General features: G+C 37.3%; 1 protein-coding gene across 2 annotated transcripts in view; it reads left to right on the plus strand.

The window, feature by feature from the left end:
* Nucleotides 1-21793, plus strand: part of CEP85L (centrosomal protein 85 like) — a 143645-nt gene that overhangs the window by 78855 nt on the left and 42997 nt on the right. For both annotated transcript variants that reach the window (XM_043439699.1, XM_043439698.1), the window contains exon 4: nucleotides 13330-13451. In XM_043439699.1, the coding sequence (XP_043295634.1) occupies nucleotides 13330-13451 (122 nt within the window). The remainder of the gene's footprint in view (nucleotides 1-13329; nucleotides 13452-21793) is intronic.

A 21793-nucleotide genomic window follows, 5' to 3' on the forward strand; every position in this document is an offset into this window, starting at 1 on the left:
TATCACATTCCTTTGTATCCTGTGCCCTGGCCCTGCACAGCTGCCTGCAGCTATTTGAACAAGCTATTGTTCTATTTTAAGCCTCCTCACTTTTTGTAGGAATGCCCTCCTTACTAACCTGTGTCCCCATTAAAGTGCTGTTTCAATTTACGTCTTCTGTGCAGCCCTCTCTTTCTTACGATAAACACTTTTGCATGTACCCCTATTGTTATCTATCTCATTTTATTGTGTTTAGAAATGTATCTGCCTAAACTAAATTGCAAGCTCCGCTGATCCAATAACTCATGTTTATATCCTCTTTATTCCTTACAGTATTATTACCTAGTATAGCACCTTGCTCAGAGCAGTTCTTAGATACTGATTGAATGGATGATTGGATGAGTGAATTAATAACGGAGGAACCAGGAAAGATTGCATGGTGATACTGAATGTTTCTGCAGAAGTCTTATAGGCACTTAAAAAAAAACTTACAAATTTTAAAGCTCATTGTGGGGGAAAAAAATAATTGGGAGAGATTGGCGATAAGAGTATAGTAATTGAGAAAGTAACTTTCTTGTCTTTTAAAAATGATGTAAATATATTTGTGCAGTAAGAGTGAGGGAACATTGAAGCATAAGCCTATACTTCCTAAATTGAATCTCTATATAAATTTTTAAAAAACTTTATTTTCTGTGCTCATTTGATTCATAATAATTCATGGTGTTTTATATACTCTTAACGTTGCAAAGCCTGCTTTTATTTATGTAATTACTAGTTTTATTAGTTTTAATTTCATTTTAATAGTTAAAAAATAAGTACCTCTAAATTTACCACCTAAACAAAAGCCAAATTAAAAAAAATTTTTTTTTTATGTGGACCATTTAAAAAATCTTTATTGAATTTGTTACAGTATTGCTTCTGTTTTATGTTTTGCTTTTTTGGCCACGAGGCATGTGGGATCTTAGTTCCCCAACCAGGGATCAAACCAACAGCCCTTGGTTTGGAAGACAAAGTCTTAAGCACTGTACCACCAAGAGAGTTCCCCAAAATTGGGCTATTGACGTATACCTAAATAGCTATATGATCTTGCCCATATTCCCCCTGTTTTCTCCTCCCAGGTAAATGATTAGTCTGATTTCTAGGTTAATTTCTTTACATTTGTTTTTATAGTTTTGTGGCATTTTTAATTAGGTATTCTCTAAAAGTTTTTTTTTTTTTGTTTTTTTTTTTTTAGATTTTACTTTTTGGAAAGGAAATTATGATATATAAAGTGAGTCCCAGGTAGCTCAGTGGTGAAGAGTCAGTCTTCAATGCAGGAGCTGTAGGAGACGCGGGTTCGATGCCTGGGTTGGGAAGATCCCCTGGAACAGGAAATGGTAACCCACTCCAGTATTCTTGCCTGGAAAATTCCATGGATGGAGGAGCCTGGCAGGCTACAGTCCTTGGAGTCGCAAAGAGTCAGACATCAATGAGCACACACACACATGATGTATAGAATCTTTTACACTGAGTGTTTAAACTCCAAGTGTAGTGGTGTGTGGAAGCAAAAGACCTTTCAAGGTAGACCTATTTTTTTTTTTTCCTTCTGGAAACTTTTTTGACAAGAAGAAAATTTAAGTTGTGACAGAATTAAAGCATTTTAATACTTAAATATGTGATACAGTAAAATGCAAGTTTTGAATAAATTTTTGTGATACTTGAAAGAAAAGGAACTTTTCTGGGTTAGACCCCCAGGATTTTACTGAAGTCTTAAGGATTTTGTTCTACTGAAAGTTTTAGATATTACTGCATTAAATTTTAAAGCTACCTAAAGGAGAATTAGTTGAAAAAACATCTAAGAGAAAAAATGATAAGAATAGTAGTCTGTGACTTAAGGGATGGGGAAGTGCCTAAAGTCATAGAGAAGAGAGAATAGGAGTTATTCATCAAGTTGGGGGTAAGAAAAGATCAATAGTAAAGTAACTTATAAAACTTAAGGGAAGGTAGATTTTGCTTTAGAAATTGACCTGTCAGATGCTTGAAAGCTAAACCATTTTATTTTATTTTTTTAAATAAATGCTGAATTCTGGACAGACTCTTGCCTTATTAAATATTAATAGCCCAATTAGCAATGGGGAAGAGTTTGACATCAAGAGAAGCCAGTTAGTTTAAAGGAAGTGCTTGTCATGTAGGTTTGCACAATTTGGGAGAAATTTATGAAGCACACCCTAAGTGATGGAAAGAAATGCTGTAGCATGCTCTGTGGTTTTTTTAAGAATTTGTCTATCAATAAACAAGTAATGTACAGATAAACATTTAACATTTGGAAGTTAACCACTAGTGCAAGGTAACACTAGGAGGACAAGAAAATTCAGGATTGAGAGTCAAATTAGCACCAATATGATTTCTAAGAGAGCTACATATTTTATACAAAAGAAGTTGACAGAACTGAAGCCAAAGTAAGAAATGGAAAATCTCATTCACACACATATACATAACAGCCAATTTAACAATAGAAGGCGACCCTCAGGTCTCCAGATACTTGCTTCAGTACTCTGTAGACCATGAGGTTATTCCTTTGTTAGGAAGATTCCAATCCAATTCAAAGATTTGTAGACCCCGGGGTACCCCACCTCCGTTACATTCATTACACCCCAGTGCTTGCGCTCCTTGCATTCCCAGTCTCTTTGTTGGCATCATTATTTGTCATCCAAAATGGAAATTTGGGACCGATCCTTGTTTCTGCCTTCTCACAGACTCTGGTCCACTAGGAAATCAAATGCAGATTGCGGATTCAAAATCTGTGTTCCCATGGCCTCATCAGCTCTCCTCTGAGCTTTTAAAAAACCTACTGTCTTGACCCTCTCCTGTTGTTTACCCTGATATCCAAGTTGCCTTCTCACGGGGAAATTTGGTTCTCACATGCTGAGAACTTTTCTTTATTATCAACATGTCCCTCAAAATTAAAAACCCAAATTTTACAGGCATTGCATGCAGAGGTTTTTCCTAATTTGGTGTTGTCATCTACTCCTAACTGTATTCGACAGCTCTGCCATTTGTGTGTTTTATGTCTTCTGTCTGGAATCTATTCCTTTCTTTCTTCCCTTTATTATTCACAAATGTGTAGGGAGAAGCCTGTTGGTTTGTTCTTAATTTTTAATTGCATAAGTATTAAGTATCCCTTACAATTTAGGAAACTCAGAAAAAGAAGTTGGAGGGGTACTTTATATGTTTATTAGGTATTTATTTTTTCTTTGCATATATTTCATGAATGGGGGCTGATTTATTTTTTCTTCACTCCTCATACTACTTATCCCATAGAAGTTAAGGTTAATGGACATTTTAAATATTTTTTGCTGTTACAAATAAGCTTGTAAACGGCTAAATCAAAGGAAGTTATGGAATACAAATGCAAGTGACACTTGAGTTTTTAGCATAGACGCATTCTTGAAAAGGTTATGTAAAATGGATTTTGATATGTGGAATTTGTGTTTATCTTATAAAGCAAGATGTCCCAGCAGAAAAGATTAATAAGCCCGACTTTCTAATGTGCAGATGTTAAGTTTCTATCAGCAATTTAATGCATTGAGAATTGTACATGTTGTGCACTGTTTTGATACATCGCAGTAAGTCTGTACTTCCTCCTTAACCCATCTCCAGATTAAAAGCTTATATAGCACAGTAAAAGGATGTGAACATGTCATCATCTGCTGTTTTCATTTGCCCTTGAGTTGGTCAGAGGAAGTGAGTAGGTTCCAGGACCAGCCATTAGCATTAAGATCAAGAGCATACTTCAGGCAAACTTGGTTGTTCAGGCTTCCCTGTTAAAGTATTTGTTTTTATAGGTTTATTGCTTAGTTGGGGCCATAGATATCTGAAGAGTTGATTGTTGACTCCAGCATTACTATGTCAGTTTTTAAAATCTAACTTGAAAACATAAAATATCTAAAAATTCAGTGTTTGGATTATTATGAATCTGTGTGCTGAATGGGAATCAAAAAGTGCTCTTGAGACTTTACACGTACAGAATAGAAGTACAACATAGTCACTGAAGACTTTTTTTCCCAAATGTATGTCTAAAATGCAAACTAAAATTAGTTATGTAGATTACTCCTGGGTCTGAGAGAAATGAGGCTGAACCTCAAGGTTTGGAAAGCATCATTTTTATTCAAGTGTAAGTTTGTTGGTTAATCTTTGAACTATGATCTTTAGAGTGTATACATATCTTTTTTATTATATATGTCATTGCTATAAAATGTATATATTATATAGAGGTTTTAAGTAATGATAATTTCAGGGGTGGTAACCTTTTGAAGTTTGTAAATTTTTAGATTGCTTAATATTTAGCAAATATTACCAGATTCTGTGTTGTGTACCAAGAGTTTTAAAAGAATGAGGCCAGGCTTACCATGATGCAGACTAAACTGGGATAGGAACCACTGTCATAAGTACTATCATAATGCTCTAATTGCAATACCTGTCCGTGCTGTTCAAATAATTTTGGATTTTTTTGGAAACTCAGAAACATACTTGAGGGATCATCATTAGTCATTCTCTTTTTGTTGATTGTGTGCTATGGTCTAAGGAATGAACTAGACTCTGGGCATTACCACAAAAAATTTTAAAAATCTCTTAACATTGCTGGTGCTGATACTTTTTAGAAAAATACGTGAAGGGATGTTTAAATTGAGCAGCAGTCAACTGGCCTCTCTAAACTCTCAACAGTTTTACTCTGAGATTACCCATTGTTGACTCTTGAAATATATATATTTTTAAAAAAACTGTTTTTAACATATGAAAGAAGAAAGTACTTAATGGCCCTTAACTGCACTGTCAGAAAAGAAAAAAGTAGTATATGTATGCCAGGCAAAGTCAGTTAATCCCAATTGATATAAAGTAGAAGCCAACTCCCTGTCTCCTCACAAGATAACCATCATTCATAATTCCTTTTGTATCCTTTTAGAAAAATCCTACATAACATTTTTAAATAATGTAGGCAGTACTTTGGTCCCAAAACACATTTATTATTTTATACTTTTCTTTTACCTCTCAGTGGTACAATATGATAAAAAAAAATTGATAAGACATTTTGGTAATCTGGTTTTAAAAATGAGTGGAATATGTCAGTGCTCATACTACCGCACTGTTTTAGTAGAATCTGGTTCTATAATCTGGTAAATTTGTTATCCTTAGGTAATTATGCAAAAGGTTTGGAAAATACTGCATTCTCTTTTTTTTATAGGCGAAATCCATTATTAAATGTGAATACTTAAACACTTCTACTCTGAGTCTTCTGATTAATTTGCTTAGGGAAAATGATTTGCTCCTCAATCTTGGATATATCATTTATCCCCTTCACTTTTGTGTTACAACTGTAATGAGATCATGTTTCATGCATAGATCATTCCTTTGTTGGCATTTTTAAAAAACATGCTGATGCTAACAAAGATTGTGCATCAACCAGATTGATTTTTCAGAGGAAAAATGTCTTTTCCTCCAAAAGAAGAGTTAAACTAATAGTAACTTAGCTGTGTAGCATGGTGGAAATCAGTAATACTTTTACAGTTCTGTTTTCATGTACATGTACTTTTAAGATATAAAATGTAGCTATGTATTCCTCTCATCAGTTTCTTTTTATCATTTTTTAGAGTCTTTTACCCTTGAAGTAACTTGATATATTCATATTGTTATTTCAGTAAAGCATATCAGGATGGCAAAAATAGCATTACAGAATTAATTAATAACATAGACAAAGAAATAGTGAGATAATTAAAAACTCAGTTCCTTCTGTAATTTAAATTTCAAGAGTTATGATGCAGACTTTTGTTTATAAATTAGTCACTCTGATAGAGTTTATGGATAGAATTTTTTATATGATTTGTTTTTATTTTGTTTAGAGAAATATGTAGTAATACATTCCATAAATAATTACATGGGCTTAAAGATAGAATTTTTTAAATTTTATGCACATTCTTTTAGTAATAATACAATATGTAAGATACAGATTTTGTTTTAATGATGGTTCTGTAATCCGTGTTTTTCCTTCTCTTTGAATAAAAACTCTAAATTCTACATAATTTGTAATTTGTTTTCATCTACATTGTTGAGCTTTGTGAATTTACCTCTGGGTGAGGTATCCTGATACTTTTACCAAAAAACACTCCTAGAGTATCTCTTCAGATAGATTATTCCAGGAAAGGGAGGAAGATTTGCTGTGTTATTTGACATGTTGTGAGTGATGAATGAGCTGAGTAACAAAGGCAAATGAAAGAGAGATAACAAACTTGAAGAATTGCAGAGGTTGTAGTCCAGTTAAGTGTGGCAGCACTAGATTATCTAAGTTTAACAGTATTTGTCCAGGCTGAGGCCAAAGAATTTGGAGCTATTTTCAGAGGCAAATAGTGCGCTTATTTTAGAAGCATGTTTGACCATTACGTGACATATTTTGGCAACTTTTCGTAGCATCTGGGTCTCATCTAAACAGATATATTTGGGATTGTTGTAGATGCATGTTTTTCCTATTCAATTATTAGACTGGAATTTGCTGTTTACAATGAGGTGGCCATACATATGTTAGAATTCTGGGTGGTTGGGATCTAGATGCAGAAAAGTTATGCTAGTATACTGGCTAGACTGGGTTTCCCAGGTGGCACAGTGGTAAGGAATCTGCCTGCTAGTGCAGGGGATATCAGAGACACAGGTTCAATCCCTTGGTCGGGAAGATCCCCTGGAGTAGGAAATGGCAACCCACTCCAGTATTCTTGCCTGGAAAGTTCCATTGGTGGAGGAGCCGGGTGGGCCCCAGCTGGTGGGGTTACAGAGTCGAAAGTGACTGAGCAAGAACATGCTGGCTGGACTGTGTGGCTAGTCCACTGTTTTCTTTTCTAAACCACCGCTGCAACAGTGTATGTTACGCATTTCTAGGTAAAACATCTAAATGAGGAGTTCCCCTCCCTCCCTGAGTGTGGTAACTACCAATTATGTATTAAAAATGTTTCTTGTAAAAGGTGTCCTTGTTTTGCTGAACAGATTTTGAAATGTTCGTGACTTCGATGACTTCCTTTCTGTTCCATACTTGGAGTTCGCTCACAGCTACATACCTTTATAATTACCTCCTAGATTTCATGTTCATGTCTAGTTAAAGTTTTATTATTATTCACAAGCTATAAATTATATATTCATATGTTTAAATTACTTTCGGTTTGATTACTTACATTAGTTATGGGCAAGTAGAAACATGACTGATGACTTGACATTCTGCCACAAAATGGTATTCCTCTCCTGACGCGTTACAACTTTATTGAATGGAAATTCTTAATTGTTTTCTAAATACTTAAGATAAAAATGTTTACTACTGGTTATAGGGAAGGCATTATTTGAACATAAAATACATTCTTCCTTTTCATATTTGGGAGCAGGATTGTGCCCTGTCCTATTGGACAGCTTCTTTGTTCTTCTTAAGTATCAACAGCTCTTAAGAACCAGCTTGTAGGTTGTTGTATGGGAGGACAAATAATTTTTTCTCTACCATTCTTAGTTCTTAGCTGAGACCCTTGTAATAAAAGATAGATTACAAGAGAAACAAATAGAAGTTTATTAACATGTGTACCTTGTGTACCCGTGGAAGATACTCAGGGAAAAATGAGGAACTCAGAGTGGTGGCTTTAGAATTCAGGATTAGATACTGCTCAATTCAGGAAAAGCAGAGGAAGGATACAGGCCTCTCAAGGTAGATGCATTATTTTTAAGAGATGAATAGGCCTTAGAAGAATAGATAGGACAGATGATAACCCGTGAGGAAGTTTGTCTGGGTACACTGTCGGCTTCTAGTCTTCTTTTCTGTGATAAGAGCCAATCCTCTCTGATCGATGAAACTCCCAGGGAGGGGTTTATGACAGTTGAGTTCCTTTGGGAGGATCTATCTTTAGGCAGAGAGTAGAGTTCAGAGAAAGCCTCTGCCTGCATTGGCTAGATTTCAGGTGCCTACAGTGCAAAATAATTAATATGTCATTAATTATGGTGGCATGTTGATGAGCGCCTACAATTGTATTTTGGAGTGGCATATTCTGCTGCTCTTCATCACCAACTCTGTTTTTGCATCCTTGGTATACAGTATTCACTTCACCTGATCTTTTCTCTCTTAGTTATTTGTCGATGTAAAATAGTACCGGCGTGATGGATAGGTAGGAAATTATAGCTGAGGTAGTGCATTGTCTGATCCACAGTGCATCCTGGACTACTTACACATTTTCCCCAGGCAGGCACGACCTTGATTTCACCGCAGTCTTACTTTGAGGTAGACAGAAAAATAAAGTTTAGGCCCGCAGTGGTTAGGTATACATTTTGTTTTTGTTAAGTTCGTATTGCATTTTGTGGATGTGGCACAGTTTATCCATTTATCAGTTAATGGTTTGTTTCCAGTTTGGGGTGATGAAGTATTCGCCTGTAGGTCTTTGTAGACATACATTTATCACTTCTTTTGATTAGATACCAAATTCAGTTCCCCATTTAATCAGCTTTGCACCCCTTGTGAAAGTTAGTTGACCAAATAAGTCGGAGGAAGACAAATCCCATATGATGTCACTTATATGTGGAATCTAAAAATGCCAAACTTATAGAAATAGGAACTAGAGTGGTGGTTACCAGAGATTAGGGTGGTGGGGAGATGGGAAGATGTAGGTCAAAGGATACAAACTTCCAGTTTGATATATATATATATATATATATATATATATATATATATACACACATAATATATATTGTATATTAAAAGTAAAATTGCATCAGTTGTTTCTTTTCTGTATATCTTAAGTAACGTAGTCATTTATATGGTGTGCAAAATCATAAAGGTACGGTAGCTGCTTTGCTAGGATTTTAATAACTCTTAACTAGTTGATTCAAATTGTGTTCTATAACTTCATTTAGAGTAGCATACACTAAGGCCTCATTATAAAAGCCTTAACAGGTAACATGTTTCCATAATTGTCATTTTCAGTGTAGGGCAGATACAAACAGGTTTTTAAAATTACATGTAACTCTACCTGCAGCATTTGGTTGTTAGGATTCATTCTCATTTTTAAACTATTTTTATGAATCAGGATTGAGGCTTCCCTGGCTTAGATGATAAGAATCTGCCTGCAGTGTGGGAGACCTGGGTTTGATCCCTGGGTTGGGAAGATCCCCTGGTAGAGGGCATGGCAACCCACTCCAGTATTCTTGTCTGGAGAATTCCCACGGACAGAGGAGCCTGGCGGGCTATTGTCCATGGGGTTGCAGAGTTCGACACAACTGAGCGACTGATCACACACTGCCTGCAGCATTTGATTGTCAGGATTTATTATCATTTTTAGACTATTTTATGAGTCAGGATTAAAGTTTAGTAAGAAGACTGTCATGCAACTGATTTGCTAATTGTTTACTGCATCTTAATTACAGAGAAAGGTTTCCTTTCCTTTCTTCCTATTTGCTCATTTTTTGGTTTTGTTTTGTTTTCTAAAGGGTTTAGATCAAGGAAGCTACAAATTGGAAGAATAAAGTCTCAAATTTTGTTTTACGTATATTCATAAATGTATCTGGCAGGCACTGAATTGGCCAAAAAGTTCATTCGAGTTTTTCCATACACTGTTACAGAAAACCTGAACGAACTTTTTGGCCAACTCAGTACTTCAGCAGTCCATATTGTCACTGGTTGAAGTGCTGTAAACCAACTATATTGTCATTTGCTTTTCTCCTGCAGACCTACTTTTTTCTTCTCTTTACTTCTTTCTTGATGCCAAGAAGTTTTATAAAGTAAGAAGAGACCTCCTTAGGGAGTTGTCAACTGTGGGAAAAATTTTTAGCAGCTAACTTGTGGAAGAATAGAGTAATTCATGTCATCTTGTAAAGATCATCATCTATTGTCTAGGCACTTGTTTTACTGAAATAAGTACAAGATGTGTAAAGTAAAGCATAGCTTAAAACTTCATGGTATAGGTCTTTCCTGACTTGTAATCCACAGTGGAGGAAACTTTGATAGATTCTTGGAAGAGGATATCATAGATGCTCAAGCTATCTTAGAAGTTTTCTGTTAGGCATGAAAATGATATACAAAACCCAGTATTTAAAATATCTGTAACCTGTTACCAGGAGATTAATATATAATTCAATATATAAATTAAATATATATTTGCTTTTATTTCTACAAGTGAAAAATTATAGCACAAACAGTTCACCACATCATTCTGATAATTTCCACAACTTATGTTGAGTTTTAGAATTATTAATATGGTTTTAGTTGTTACCACTTTTAATGAATTCCTGTTTGAGCTACAGTTTGACTAAATTGCATGAAATGACTACCCATTAAACTGATAGTCTTTAAGTAACATGGAGTTGTGATAAGCAGAGACTTTCTCTTAATATCAACAATATTGTTTATAGTGCTTAATTGTCTCTTCAGTTTTTAAGGGCAGTTACTGTCAAACATTTTTTCCAACTCCTATGATACAAAATTTGAAATCGCTTCTTGGTCAGCTGGGCCATAGCAGAAAGGGTGAGGCAGTGTGGTGCTCTTTCCTTGGGCTGCCTGTGTTTGAATCCTGGCTCTGGCGACTAAATATAAGCTGGTAGATAGTGTCGAGATGGGAGAATTTGAGAGACTGATTAGTAGAAACCAGCCAGTCAGGAAGGATGCCATGAGTGGTGTCCTGAATGCCCCCATTTATGCCAGGAAGTCACTCTTTGTTGGGTGATGGAAAGCTCTGAGGAGTGGCCTGGGTTGTGGGTAGGACATTCAGGGGGTTTGAAAGTGTTAGTCACTCAGTTATGTCTGACTCTTTGTGACCCCGTGGACTGTAGCTCCAGGCAAGAATACTGGAGTGGGTTTCTCCAGGGGCTCTTCCTGACCCAGGGATTGAACCTGGGTCTCTTGCATTGCAGGGAGATTCCTTACCGTCTAGCCACTAGGGAAGCCCTTTTCAAGGCGTTTGGGCGGCATCTGTTTTCAACCATGGTGAAAATGCTTCGGTACTGCAATGACTAGAATATCCGTACCGGTGCATGTTGGCCCAGTGTCAGCCTGAGTTGTATATTAGGCAGAAGAGTGAAATTCAAAAACTAAATCTCTGACTAACCTGTCTCTATAACCTTCTGTGTCATCTCGGCTCCAAATATCTGCCCATTTGACAAAGTTATGTACCCTGTTACCACCTAGTTTCTATCATTCTTAGTCTGTTCATCTTCTGCTGCCTGAAACATCCTGTCCTAGTCTTACTTGACAGGCATTTTAAAGGTTTAATCTAGGACTAGTTGACGTCACCTGGTTACTGGTTTATTCAGAAGCAAGTCTTGTCAATAGATCTTTGGAAAGCAAAGGATAAAGATATTGCTACTAGTTTGAATTCCTTGAAAGTTGCTTTTTTTGTGTTCATGTAGCCTCTCTTAGCTTGCCAAGGAATTTGTGTTCCTGTTTGATTTACCCATTGTATTAGTTTCTTAGAGCTGCCCTAACACACAAACAAGGTAGCTTACACAACAGAAATTTACGTCACAGTTCTGGAGGTTAAAAGTTCAGAATCAAAAAAAAAAAAAAAAAAAAGAATCAAAAAAAAAAAAAAAAAAAAAAAAAAAAAAAAAAAAGGTTCAGAATCAAGGTGTCAGCAGAATAATTCCTTCTGAGGGCTGTGAATAAAAGTCTGTTTCAGACTGGTTTCTAGTGACTTTCTGGCAATCATGTTCATCTCTTTACACAGTCTTCCCTCTGTGCACGTCTGTGTTCACGTTTCCCCTTTTGTGTTAGTCTAATGACTTGCACAAGCTGGAGTCAAGATTGCCTGGAGAAATGTCAGTAACCTCAGATATGCGGACGACACCACTCCTATGGCAGAAAGTGAAGAGGAACTAAAAAGCCTCTTGATGAAAGTGAAAGAGGAGAGTGAAAAAGTTGGCTTAAAGCTCAACATTCAGGAACTAAGATCATGGCATCCGGTCCCATCACTTCATGGCAAATAGATGGGGAGACAGTGGAAACAGTGGCTGACTTTATTTTCCTGGGATCCAAAATCACTGTGGATGGTGATTGCAGCCATGAAATTAAAAGATGCTTACTCCTTGGAATAAAACCTATGACCAACCTAGACAGCATATTAAAAAGCAGAGACATTACTTTGCCAACAAAGGTCCGTCTAGTCAAAGCTATGGTTTTTCCAGTAGTCCTGTATGGATGTGAGAGTTGGACGGTGAAGAAAGCTGAACGCCGAAGAATTGATGCTTTTGAACTGTGGTGTTGGAGAAGACTCTTGAGAGTCCCTTGGACTGCAAGGAGATCCTAGAGGAGATCAGTCCTGGGTGTTCATTGGAAGGACCGATGCTGAAGCTGAAACTCCAATACTTTGGCCACCTGATACAAAGAGCTGACTCATTGGAAAAGACCCTGATGCTGGGAGGGATTGGGGGCAGGAGGAGAAGGGGATGACAGAGACTGAGATGGCTGGATGGCATCACCGATTCTTTGGACATGAGTTTGAGTAAACTCCGGGAGTTGGTGATGGACAGGGAGGCCTGGCGTGCTGCGATTCATGGGGTCGCAAAGAGTTGGACACGATTGAGCGACTGAACTGAACTGAACTGAATGACTTCATCTTGATTTTATCTGCAGAGTCTGTATTTCTAAATGAGGCTACCTTCTGAGGTATTGGGGGTTAGAACTTCAGCATAATTTTGAGGAGTCAGTTCAACCAGTACCACCAGTATTAAAATTTTAATTTTGTTTCAGTGATAGAAGTTTGAAGATATGTTACATTGGTTTTTTTGTTGTTTATGCTGTTTAAATATCTTAAATATTTTTAAAAGTCTGAACAGATTTTTTTTCCTAAATGATACACTAGAGATCAGCAGTCATCTAGATTATCTAATTAATAGTCATTTTCTATGGCTATATTTACTACTTTGGGAAAATATTTTAGCTTTTGAAATTTTAATGTAATTAAAGGATGATGTGATGAATGACAATTTCAAGATGTGGAAACCCTTCTGGTAATACGTGTACAGTCTATCCTTGGTATATTATATTTTTATTGTACTCCTTCCTTAGGCAATGATTAATTTTCTTATTTCCAGAAAGCTTCCACAAGATAATGAGAACAACATCTTACATTTAGTATTATAATGTGTTCTGTTGTCCACCAATTCTTGATTAGATTTGTACATTTACTTTAGAACTTCCTTAAAATTCTTCATGTTATGTTGTATTCACAGGTGTAATTAAAAAAATTTTTTTAATCAAATGGGGAATTCTCTTTTTTTAAAATAAAAATCATTGGGAAAATACTAGATGACATAAATATTACCTTTAGCCACTTTTAGTATACTAATAGTGTAAACGTGTTTGTACAGGTTTTGTCTGGATCATCTCATCAAAGTTATTCACCTCCTGGCTATCAAGATTTCAGTAAGTGGGAGTCAGTGCTGAAAATAAAAGAAGGACTACTAAGGCAGAAAGAGATTGTAATTGATCGGTGAGTCTTATTTTTTTTTTTTTTTTTTACTATTTCAGGCATGCAGAAGTGTTGACTAATAAAGCAAGTATCTTTGTACCTACCACTTAGAGTTTAAGAAATAGAACCTTACAAGGACATTGAAGTCTCATGTCTGTCTATCCCCAGCCCCAGACATTTCCAGAATTTTGCCTATTTGAGTACCAAAGCTCTGAAAAAAAAATTATTTTAAACTGAATAGACTCCTGATTATTCTGAGCAATAAATCTTAATATTACTTAATTATTTATGATCTTTATTGGTTCTACATCATTTGTGTATACTTTGGGGATAATTAAGTATGTTGCATATCATGGTAATTGGAAGATAGTTTTGAGACGGCATTTTTTCTTAATCACTGCTAGTTACTACTTATTTCCATGTGCTTTTATGAGATAAAGTAGTAGATAATTTAATCTTAAAATTAAATCCTTACTCAAACCTTTAAATATATTTAATAGTTGAAATTTCAAAAGATTTTGCTTAGAAACTTTAACAATGTTAAGTGTGATCTGCTGGAATATAAACTAGTGCATAGACCTCCTGACTTCCTTCTTCTCCACTACATTCTCAGCATCTTGAACAGAGCCTGGCATGTAGTACATGTGCGTAGTGCTTGATAGTCCATGCCTGGTAAATGAATGAAGATCACAAGAGATAGTTACAATTGATTTTATGAAAAACTATCTTCAAATATTAGCTGTTTCTAGTATAAGTAAATTTTATGTAAGTATAGACACAGTTGGATATATATTTTTAATACTTAATTTATTGTATATACTTGATATACAATATGATTTATTGTATGTACTAGAGATCTCTTCAAGATAATTAGAGATATCAATGGAACATTTCATGCAAAGATGGACTCGATAAAGGATAGAAATGGTATGGACCTAACAGAAGCAGAAGATATTAAGAAGAGGTGGCAGGAATACACAGAAGAACTGTACAAAAAAGATCTTCATGACCCAGATAATCTCGATAGTGTAATCACTCACCTAGAGCCAGACATCCTGGAATGTGAAGTCAAGTGGGCCTTAGAAAGCATCACTGCGAACAAAGCTAGTGGAGGTGATGGAATTCCAGTTGAGCTATTTCAAATCCTGAAAGACGATGCTGTGAAAGTGCTGCACTCAATATGCCAGCAAATTTGGAAAACTCAGCAGTGGCCACAGGATGGGAAAAAGTCAGTTTTCATTCCAATCCCAAAGAAAGGCAATGCCAAAGAATGCTCGAACTATTGCACAATTGCACCCATCTCACACACTAGTAAAGTAATGCTCAAAATTCTCCAAACCAGGCTTCAGCAATACGTGAACTGTGAACTTCCAGATGTTCAAGCTGGTTTTAGAAAAGGCAGAGGAACCAGAGATCAAATTGCCAACATCTGCTGGATCATAAAAAAGCGTGAGAATTCCAGAAAAACATCTATTTCTGCTTTATTGACTATGCCAAAGCCTTTGACTGTGTGGATCACAATAAACTGGAAAATTCTGAAAGAGATGGGAATACCAGACCATCTGACCTGTCTCTTGAGAAACCTATATGCAGGTCAGGAAGCAACAGTTAGAACTGGACATGGAACAACAGACTGGTTCCAAAGAGGAAAAGGAGTATGTCAAGGCTGTATATTGTCACCCTGCTTATTTAACTTATATGCAGAGTACATCATGAGAAATGCTGGGCTGGAAGAAGCACAAGCTGGAATCAAGATTGCCAGAAGAAATATCAATAACCTCAGATATGCAGACGACACCACCCTTATGGCAGAAAGTGAAGAGGAACTAAAAAGCCTCTTGATGAAAGTGAAAGAGGAGAGTGATAAAGGAGGCTTAAAGCTCAACATTCAGAAAACTAAGGTCATGGCATCTGGTCCCATCACTTCATGGCAAATAGATGGGGAGACAGTGGAAACAGTGTCAGACTTTATTTTTGGGGGCTCCAAAATCACTGCACATGGTGATTGCAGCCATGAAATTAAAAGATGCTTACTCTTTGGAAGGAAAGTTATGACTAACCTAGACAGCATATTAAAAAGCAGAGACATTATTTTGCCAACAAAGGTCCATCTAGTCAAGGCTATGGTTTTTGCAGTGGTCATGTATGGATATGAGAGTTGGACTGTGAAGAAAGCTGAGTGCTGAAGAACTGATGCTTTTGAAGCATGCTGGTGTTGGAGAAGACTCTTGAGAGTCCCTTGAACTGCAAGGAGGTCCAACCAGTCCATCCTAAAGGAGATCAGTCCTGGGTGTTCATTGGAAGGACCAATGCTGAAGCTGAAACTCCAATACTTTGGCCACCTGATGTGAAGAGCTGACTCACTGGAAAAGACCCTGATGCTGGGAGGGATTGGGGGCAAGAGGAGAAGGGGACGACAGAGGATGAGATGCCTGGATGGCATCACCGTCTCGATGGACATGGGTTTGGGTAGACTCCAGGATTTGGTGATGGACAGGGAGGCCTGGCGTGCTGTGATTCATGGGGTCGCAAGGAGTCAGACACGATTGAGCGACTGAACTGAACTGATATACTTGAAATTAATGCTGTTTTTAAACAGACCAAAATTCGAACTTTCTTTAATATGAATAGACTTGCCCTCAATGAGCATCACTCAGCTTTTATTATTTTTCAGACACCATTATACCATTCTGTTGAGTGTAAGTTAATAGATGTCTTAGTTCATTTGGTCCGCTATAACAAAATACCGTAGACTGGTTGGCTTATTGCTGTTCAATCACTCAGTTGTGTCTGACTTTTTGTGACCCCATGGATTGCAGCACGCCAGGCTTCCCCATCCTTCACCATCTCCCAGAGTTTGCTCAAACTCATGTCCATTGAGTCAGTAATGCCATCCAACCATCTCGTCCTCTGTCATCCCCTTCTCCTCCTGCCTTCAACCTTTCCCAGCATCACTGTACAGGAGGCACTGATGAAAACCATCCCCAAGAAAAAGAAATGCAAAGAAGCAAAATGGTAGTCTAAGGAGGCCTTACAAATAGCTGAGAAAAGAAGAGAAGTGAAAGGTAAAGGAGAAAAGGAAAGATACACCCATCTGAATGCAGAGTTCCAAAGAATAGCAAGGAGAGATAAGAATGCCTTTTTAAATGAACAATGCAAAGAAATAGAGGGAAACAATAGAATGTTTAGAGACGATAAATATTTATTTCTCCCACTTCTAGAGGCTGGAAAGTCCAAGGCACTGGCCAATTCAGTGAGAATCTGGTGAGAGCCAACTTCCTGGTTCATAGATAGACATCTTCTTGCTGTAGCCTCACATGGTGAAAGGGGCAAAGGAGCTCTCCAGAGCTTCTTTTGTAGTGATACTAACTGCATTTGTGAGAACTCTGCCTTCGTGACCTATCACTTCCCAAAGACCTTCCACCTCCACCTTCTATTCCACATGTTGGGCATTAGGATTTAATGTATGAATCTCAGGGAAGGCTCCCAACATTCAGTCTATGGAAGTAAGATAATTATTAATAAAATCTATTAAATATATTTATATTTGTCAATTTTGTATATATAGAAGGATACTAAGGAAATAATCCAAAATCATACAGAGTTGCTCAGTTGGCCAATTCTTGTTTTAATTAAAAAAATTCTTTTATTGATGTATAGTTGATTACAATATATAGGTATACAGTTAAATGATTCATATATATCTGTATATGTATATATACATTCATATATATTTATATACAAATACCTTTTTCAGATTATTTTACCATATAGTTTTATTATAAGATATTGAGTATAGTTCCTTCTGCTGTACTGTAAGCCCTTATATGTGAATGTGGTGGCTTAGATGGTAAAGAATCTGCCTGCAGTGCAGGAGACCTGGGTTCGATCCCTGGGTTGGGAAGATCACCTGGAGAAGGAAATGGCAACCCACTCCAGCATTCTTGCCTGGAGAATTCCATGGACAGAGAAACCTGGTGGGCTACAGTCCGTGGGGTCACAGAGAGTCGGACACGACTCAGCGACTGACACTGTACACCATGTTACTCCCATTTTTAGTGTGTCCGTCTCTGCCATCTTTCCCCTTTGGTAGCCATAAGTTTGTTTTCTGTGTCTGTGAATTTCTGTTTTGTAAATAAGTTCATTTGTGTCATATTTTAGATTCCACATAAATGATAACATATTTTTTACATTGAAATATTTATCTTTGACTTATTTAGTATGATAATCTCTAGATTGATTCATGTTGCTGAAAATGGCATTATTTCATTCTTTTTTATGGCTGTGTAATATTCTGTTGTTTATGAGTACCACATCTTTATCCATTTATCTGTTGATGGACATTTAGGCTGTTCCCATGTCTTGGCCATTGTAAATAGTATTGCAGTGAACATTGGGGTACATGTCTTTTCAGGTTATAGTTTTCTCCAGATATACGGCCAGGAATGGGATGGCAGGATCATGTGGTAGCTCTACTTTGAGTTTTTTAAGGAACCTCCATACTGTTCTCCATAGTGGCTGTACCAATTTGCATTCCCACCAATAGTATAGGAAGGTTCCCTTTTCTCCACACCCTCTCCGGCATTTATTATTTGTAGACTTTTTGTTGATGGCCATTCTCACTGGGGTGAGGTTGTACCTAATTATAGTTTTGATTTGCATTTCTCTAGTAATTAGTGATGTTGAGCATCTTTTCATATATCTTCTGGCTATCTGTGTGTCTTCTTTGGAGAGTTGTCTATTTATATCTTCTGCATTGTCATGTAGGAGTTGGCTGGCCTAGGCTAGCCTCACCTGGATGTCTTGTATGCTCCCATGGGGTCTGTTATCCTGCAGTATGTCTAAACAGGGTTTGTTTATAGGGTGGCTGGGCGAAGTTCAAAGAGAAAATGAAGCTTACACGTTCTCTTGGAGATTAGGCTCAGAGGTGGCACAGAATCACTTCCTCTATGTTCTGATTGGTCACAAGGCCAGGAGACTTCACCTGTGGACAGTAAGAACAAAAGGAGTGTTAAGTAATACAGGAAAGGGAATAATTATGGATGTTTTTCTGAATAGTATACCGCACCCAGTGTCTTAAATAATCTTCGATATTTTACAAGTCTGTTATAAAATTTGTGATGATTAATGCATTTGATATTGTATAAGACAGAGGAAGAAAAAGTAGCTCCTCTTTCTTTAGCAACAGAATCAGAATTTAAAAGTAAAAATGTTCATGTATAAAAATCTTTATATAACACATATAGTGTTAAAAATGAGAACAAAATAATAGTACATCTTTTTTCTAGGAACCAGATTAGACTAATGGCCTTTACAATTGTGATAACACATTCGGAGGCTATTTCAGAGAGAGATATGACAGGATTTAGTTTCTTCCTGGATGAAACTGAGAGTAAAGATGCCAGACTTTTCTATTTTGGAATATGGTGTGGTTGATGATACCTTTTAAGTCACTTAACTAAAAATTGTACACTGGATATTATTCCTGAAAGTATCAAGTTGTTCATGATTGCATGAGAAAAATGTGTTGTTTTTTTTTTTTTTTTACCATGCCTATAGCTTTTATAGATTTTGGTTAATTAGGTCAAAGAAGATCAAATGTTAAGGAAAATTAGCTGCTATAGAAACTGTTCTTATGGTTACCAGTGGGAAATGATCAGAGCGATAGATTGAAAGTTTGGAATTGACATGGATGTATTTTTAAAATAGATAGCCAACAAGGGCCTACTGTATAGCACAGGGAAATCGGTTCAATATTCTGTAATAACCTAAATGGGAAAAGAATTTGGAAAAGAATATACATTTATATATGTAACTAAATCACTTTGCTATACACCTGAAACTAATAGAGCATTGTTAATCAAATATACTCCAATATAAAATAAAATTTTTTAAAAAATTAAGAAAAATAAACTTCTTAAATGTCCCCATCTTATGAGAAAAAGCACATAGTTTAATTGCAAAAGCAACTCAAAGGAGGAAACCTGGTTTCCTAATTCTTTATACTTGATACTAACCATTTAGGTAATTCTGAATAAGATACTTGACCTTTTGCAAATTGATTGTCTCATCTGCCTGGGTACAAGGAGTTTCACTACTTAAGCAAAAAGTGAGCTTTTTGAAGATCACTGTTTTAGGCAATCCCCTCTCCCACCTAGCTGTACGGCATGAGGATTAAATGAATGAATGTGTGTAAAAAGTCTTAATCCTGTCTGATGCATAGTGGCCATTAACAAAGAGTAGCCTCATTATATGTATTTTGTGTATATAATAGTTATATTTATGTAATTGTCTTTCCTCAGTAGACTCTGAGCTCCTTCACAGAAGAGAGTTTCAAGTATATTTTATTACTAATAATAGAAACTCACTAAATATTTGTTCAGAGGAAATAGCCTCATTTTAATGAAAAAGAAGCTAAGGTTTTTGGTTAATCTATGCTGTTGCTGATACTCGTGGTTCTTAGAATGGTTTACACTGAGAAGTTGCTTGGCTCCTGCCACTGAATTGAACAGATAAAATATAAGGATAAGTCAGTGCACTGGAGCCTGATTCAGAGAGGAAACCCGCTATGCTCAGTGGAGACAGCTGAGTTAATGCTATTTGTAAATGATACTGTTGGCACAGAATCTCATTCTGTCATTACTTGCAATTTCCAATATAGTACCTACAAATCTTCTTAAAATTTTGTCCAATATTAAGAAATCTGACTAGCCACTGTTTCTAGTTCTTGGGAAGGAGACTAAATCTTTCAGTACAGTTCAGTTCAGTCACTCGGTAGTGTCCCACTCTTCGAGAACCCCATGGACCACAGCACGCCAGCCCTCCCTGTCCATCACCAACTCCCAGAGTCTACTCAAACTCATCTCCATTGAGTAGGCGATGCCATCCAACCATCTCTTCCTCTGTTGTTCCCTTCTCCTCCTGCCTTCAATCTTTCCCAGCATCAGGGTCTTTTCAAATGACTCAGCTCTTCACGTCAGGTGGCCAAAGTATTGGAGTTTCAGCTTCAACATCAGTCATTGCAGTGAACACTCAGGACTGATCTCCTTCAGGATGGATTGATTGGATCTCCTTGTAGTCCAAGGGACTCTCAAGAGTCTTCTCCAACACCACAGTTCAAAAGCATCAATCCTTCTGCGCTCAGCTTCCTTTATAGTCCAACTTTCACATCCGTACATGACTACTGGAGAAACCACAGCCTTGACTAGACGGACCTTTGTTGACAAAGTAATGTCTCTGATTTTTAATATGCTATCTAGGTTGGTCATAACTTTTGTTCCAAGGAGTAAGCATCTTTTTATTTCATGATTGTAGTCACCGTCTGCAGTGATTTTGGAGCCCCCAAAAATAAAGTTAGCCACTGTTTCCCTATCTATTTGCCATGAAGTGATGGGATCAGATGCCATGATCTTAGTTTTCTGAATGTTGAACTTTAAGCCAACTTTTTCACTCCTTCACTTTCATCAAGAGTCTCTTTAGTGCTTCAGTTTCTGCGGTAAGAATGGTATCATCTGCATATCTGAGGTTATTGATATTTCTTCCGGCAATCTTGATTCCAGCATGTGCTTCTTCCAGCCCAGCGTTTCTCATGGTATACTCTGCATATAAGTTAAATAAGCAGGGTGACGATATACAGGTGTTTTTTATTCATGAGCCCTAGAACACACCTGCATTTATGCTAATGAGGTGATTCTTGAGCCCTGGATGTCTGCTTCAGGACCTGGGCTGTTCACCAGAGAGACCAGCCCTGTGGTCAGAGGGTTGGGTCTTGGAGCTAGTTCAGCCTCCAGGGAGAGCTGGGGACTGGAGATTGAGTTCAGTCACACAGCTGGTGGTTTAATCGGTCATGCCCATGCAATGAAATTCTATAATAAAAATTTTGGGAACTCACCAGATTTGTAGGCAGTTGGCTAGAAGTGTGGGTGACCTGGGATTCCACTTGTCTGGCATCTGAACTGAGGCTTTCTTGCTGGGGATTCTGCCCTAAGAGTTGTGAAGTCCAGTACTAAGTTATGGTGCTTGGTGTCCAAATGGAATTTCACACAGTATAGCAGTGGGCCTTGAAACGAAATAGATTTAGAAATTGATTTTACGATGCTATATACCTAGGATTTTTTAAACTGCCAGTGAGTCTGTTCTGGTTCGGGAGCACTGGTTTGGGACCCTGTGACGAGACCTAAAAGGCATGAGAGGAGGTACAGTCCACGTGCCAAAGAGGTGGCTCTGAGTTTCCGCATTGCCGCCCTGCGTACCCTGCACCAGGCCCTGGTCGGAACCTATGTGTCCCATCCCCCGGCCGCCCCCGGCCCACTCTGGCTAGTGTCTGATGGCAGTGGCGGCGCTAAGGGACCCACCGCAGGAAC

Source organism: Cervus canadensis, chromosome 20 (genome assembly GCF_019320065.1).
Source record: "Cervus canadensis isolate Bull #8, Minnesota chromosome 20, ASM1932006v1, whole genome shotgun sequence".
Lineage (NCBI taxonomy): Eukaryota > Metazoa > Chordata > Mammalia > Artiodactyla > Cervidae > Cervus > Cervus canadensis.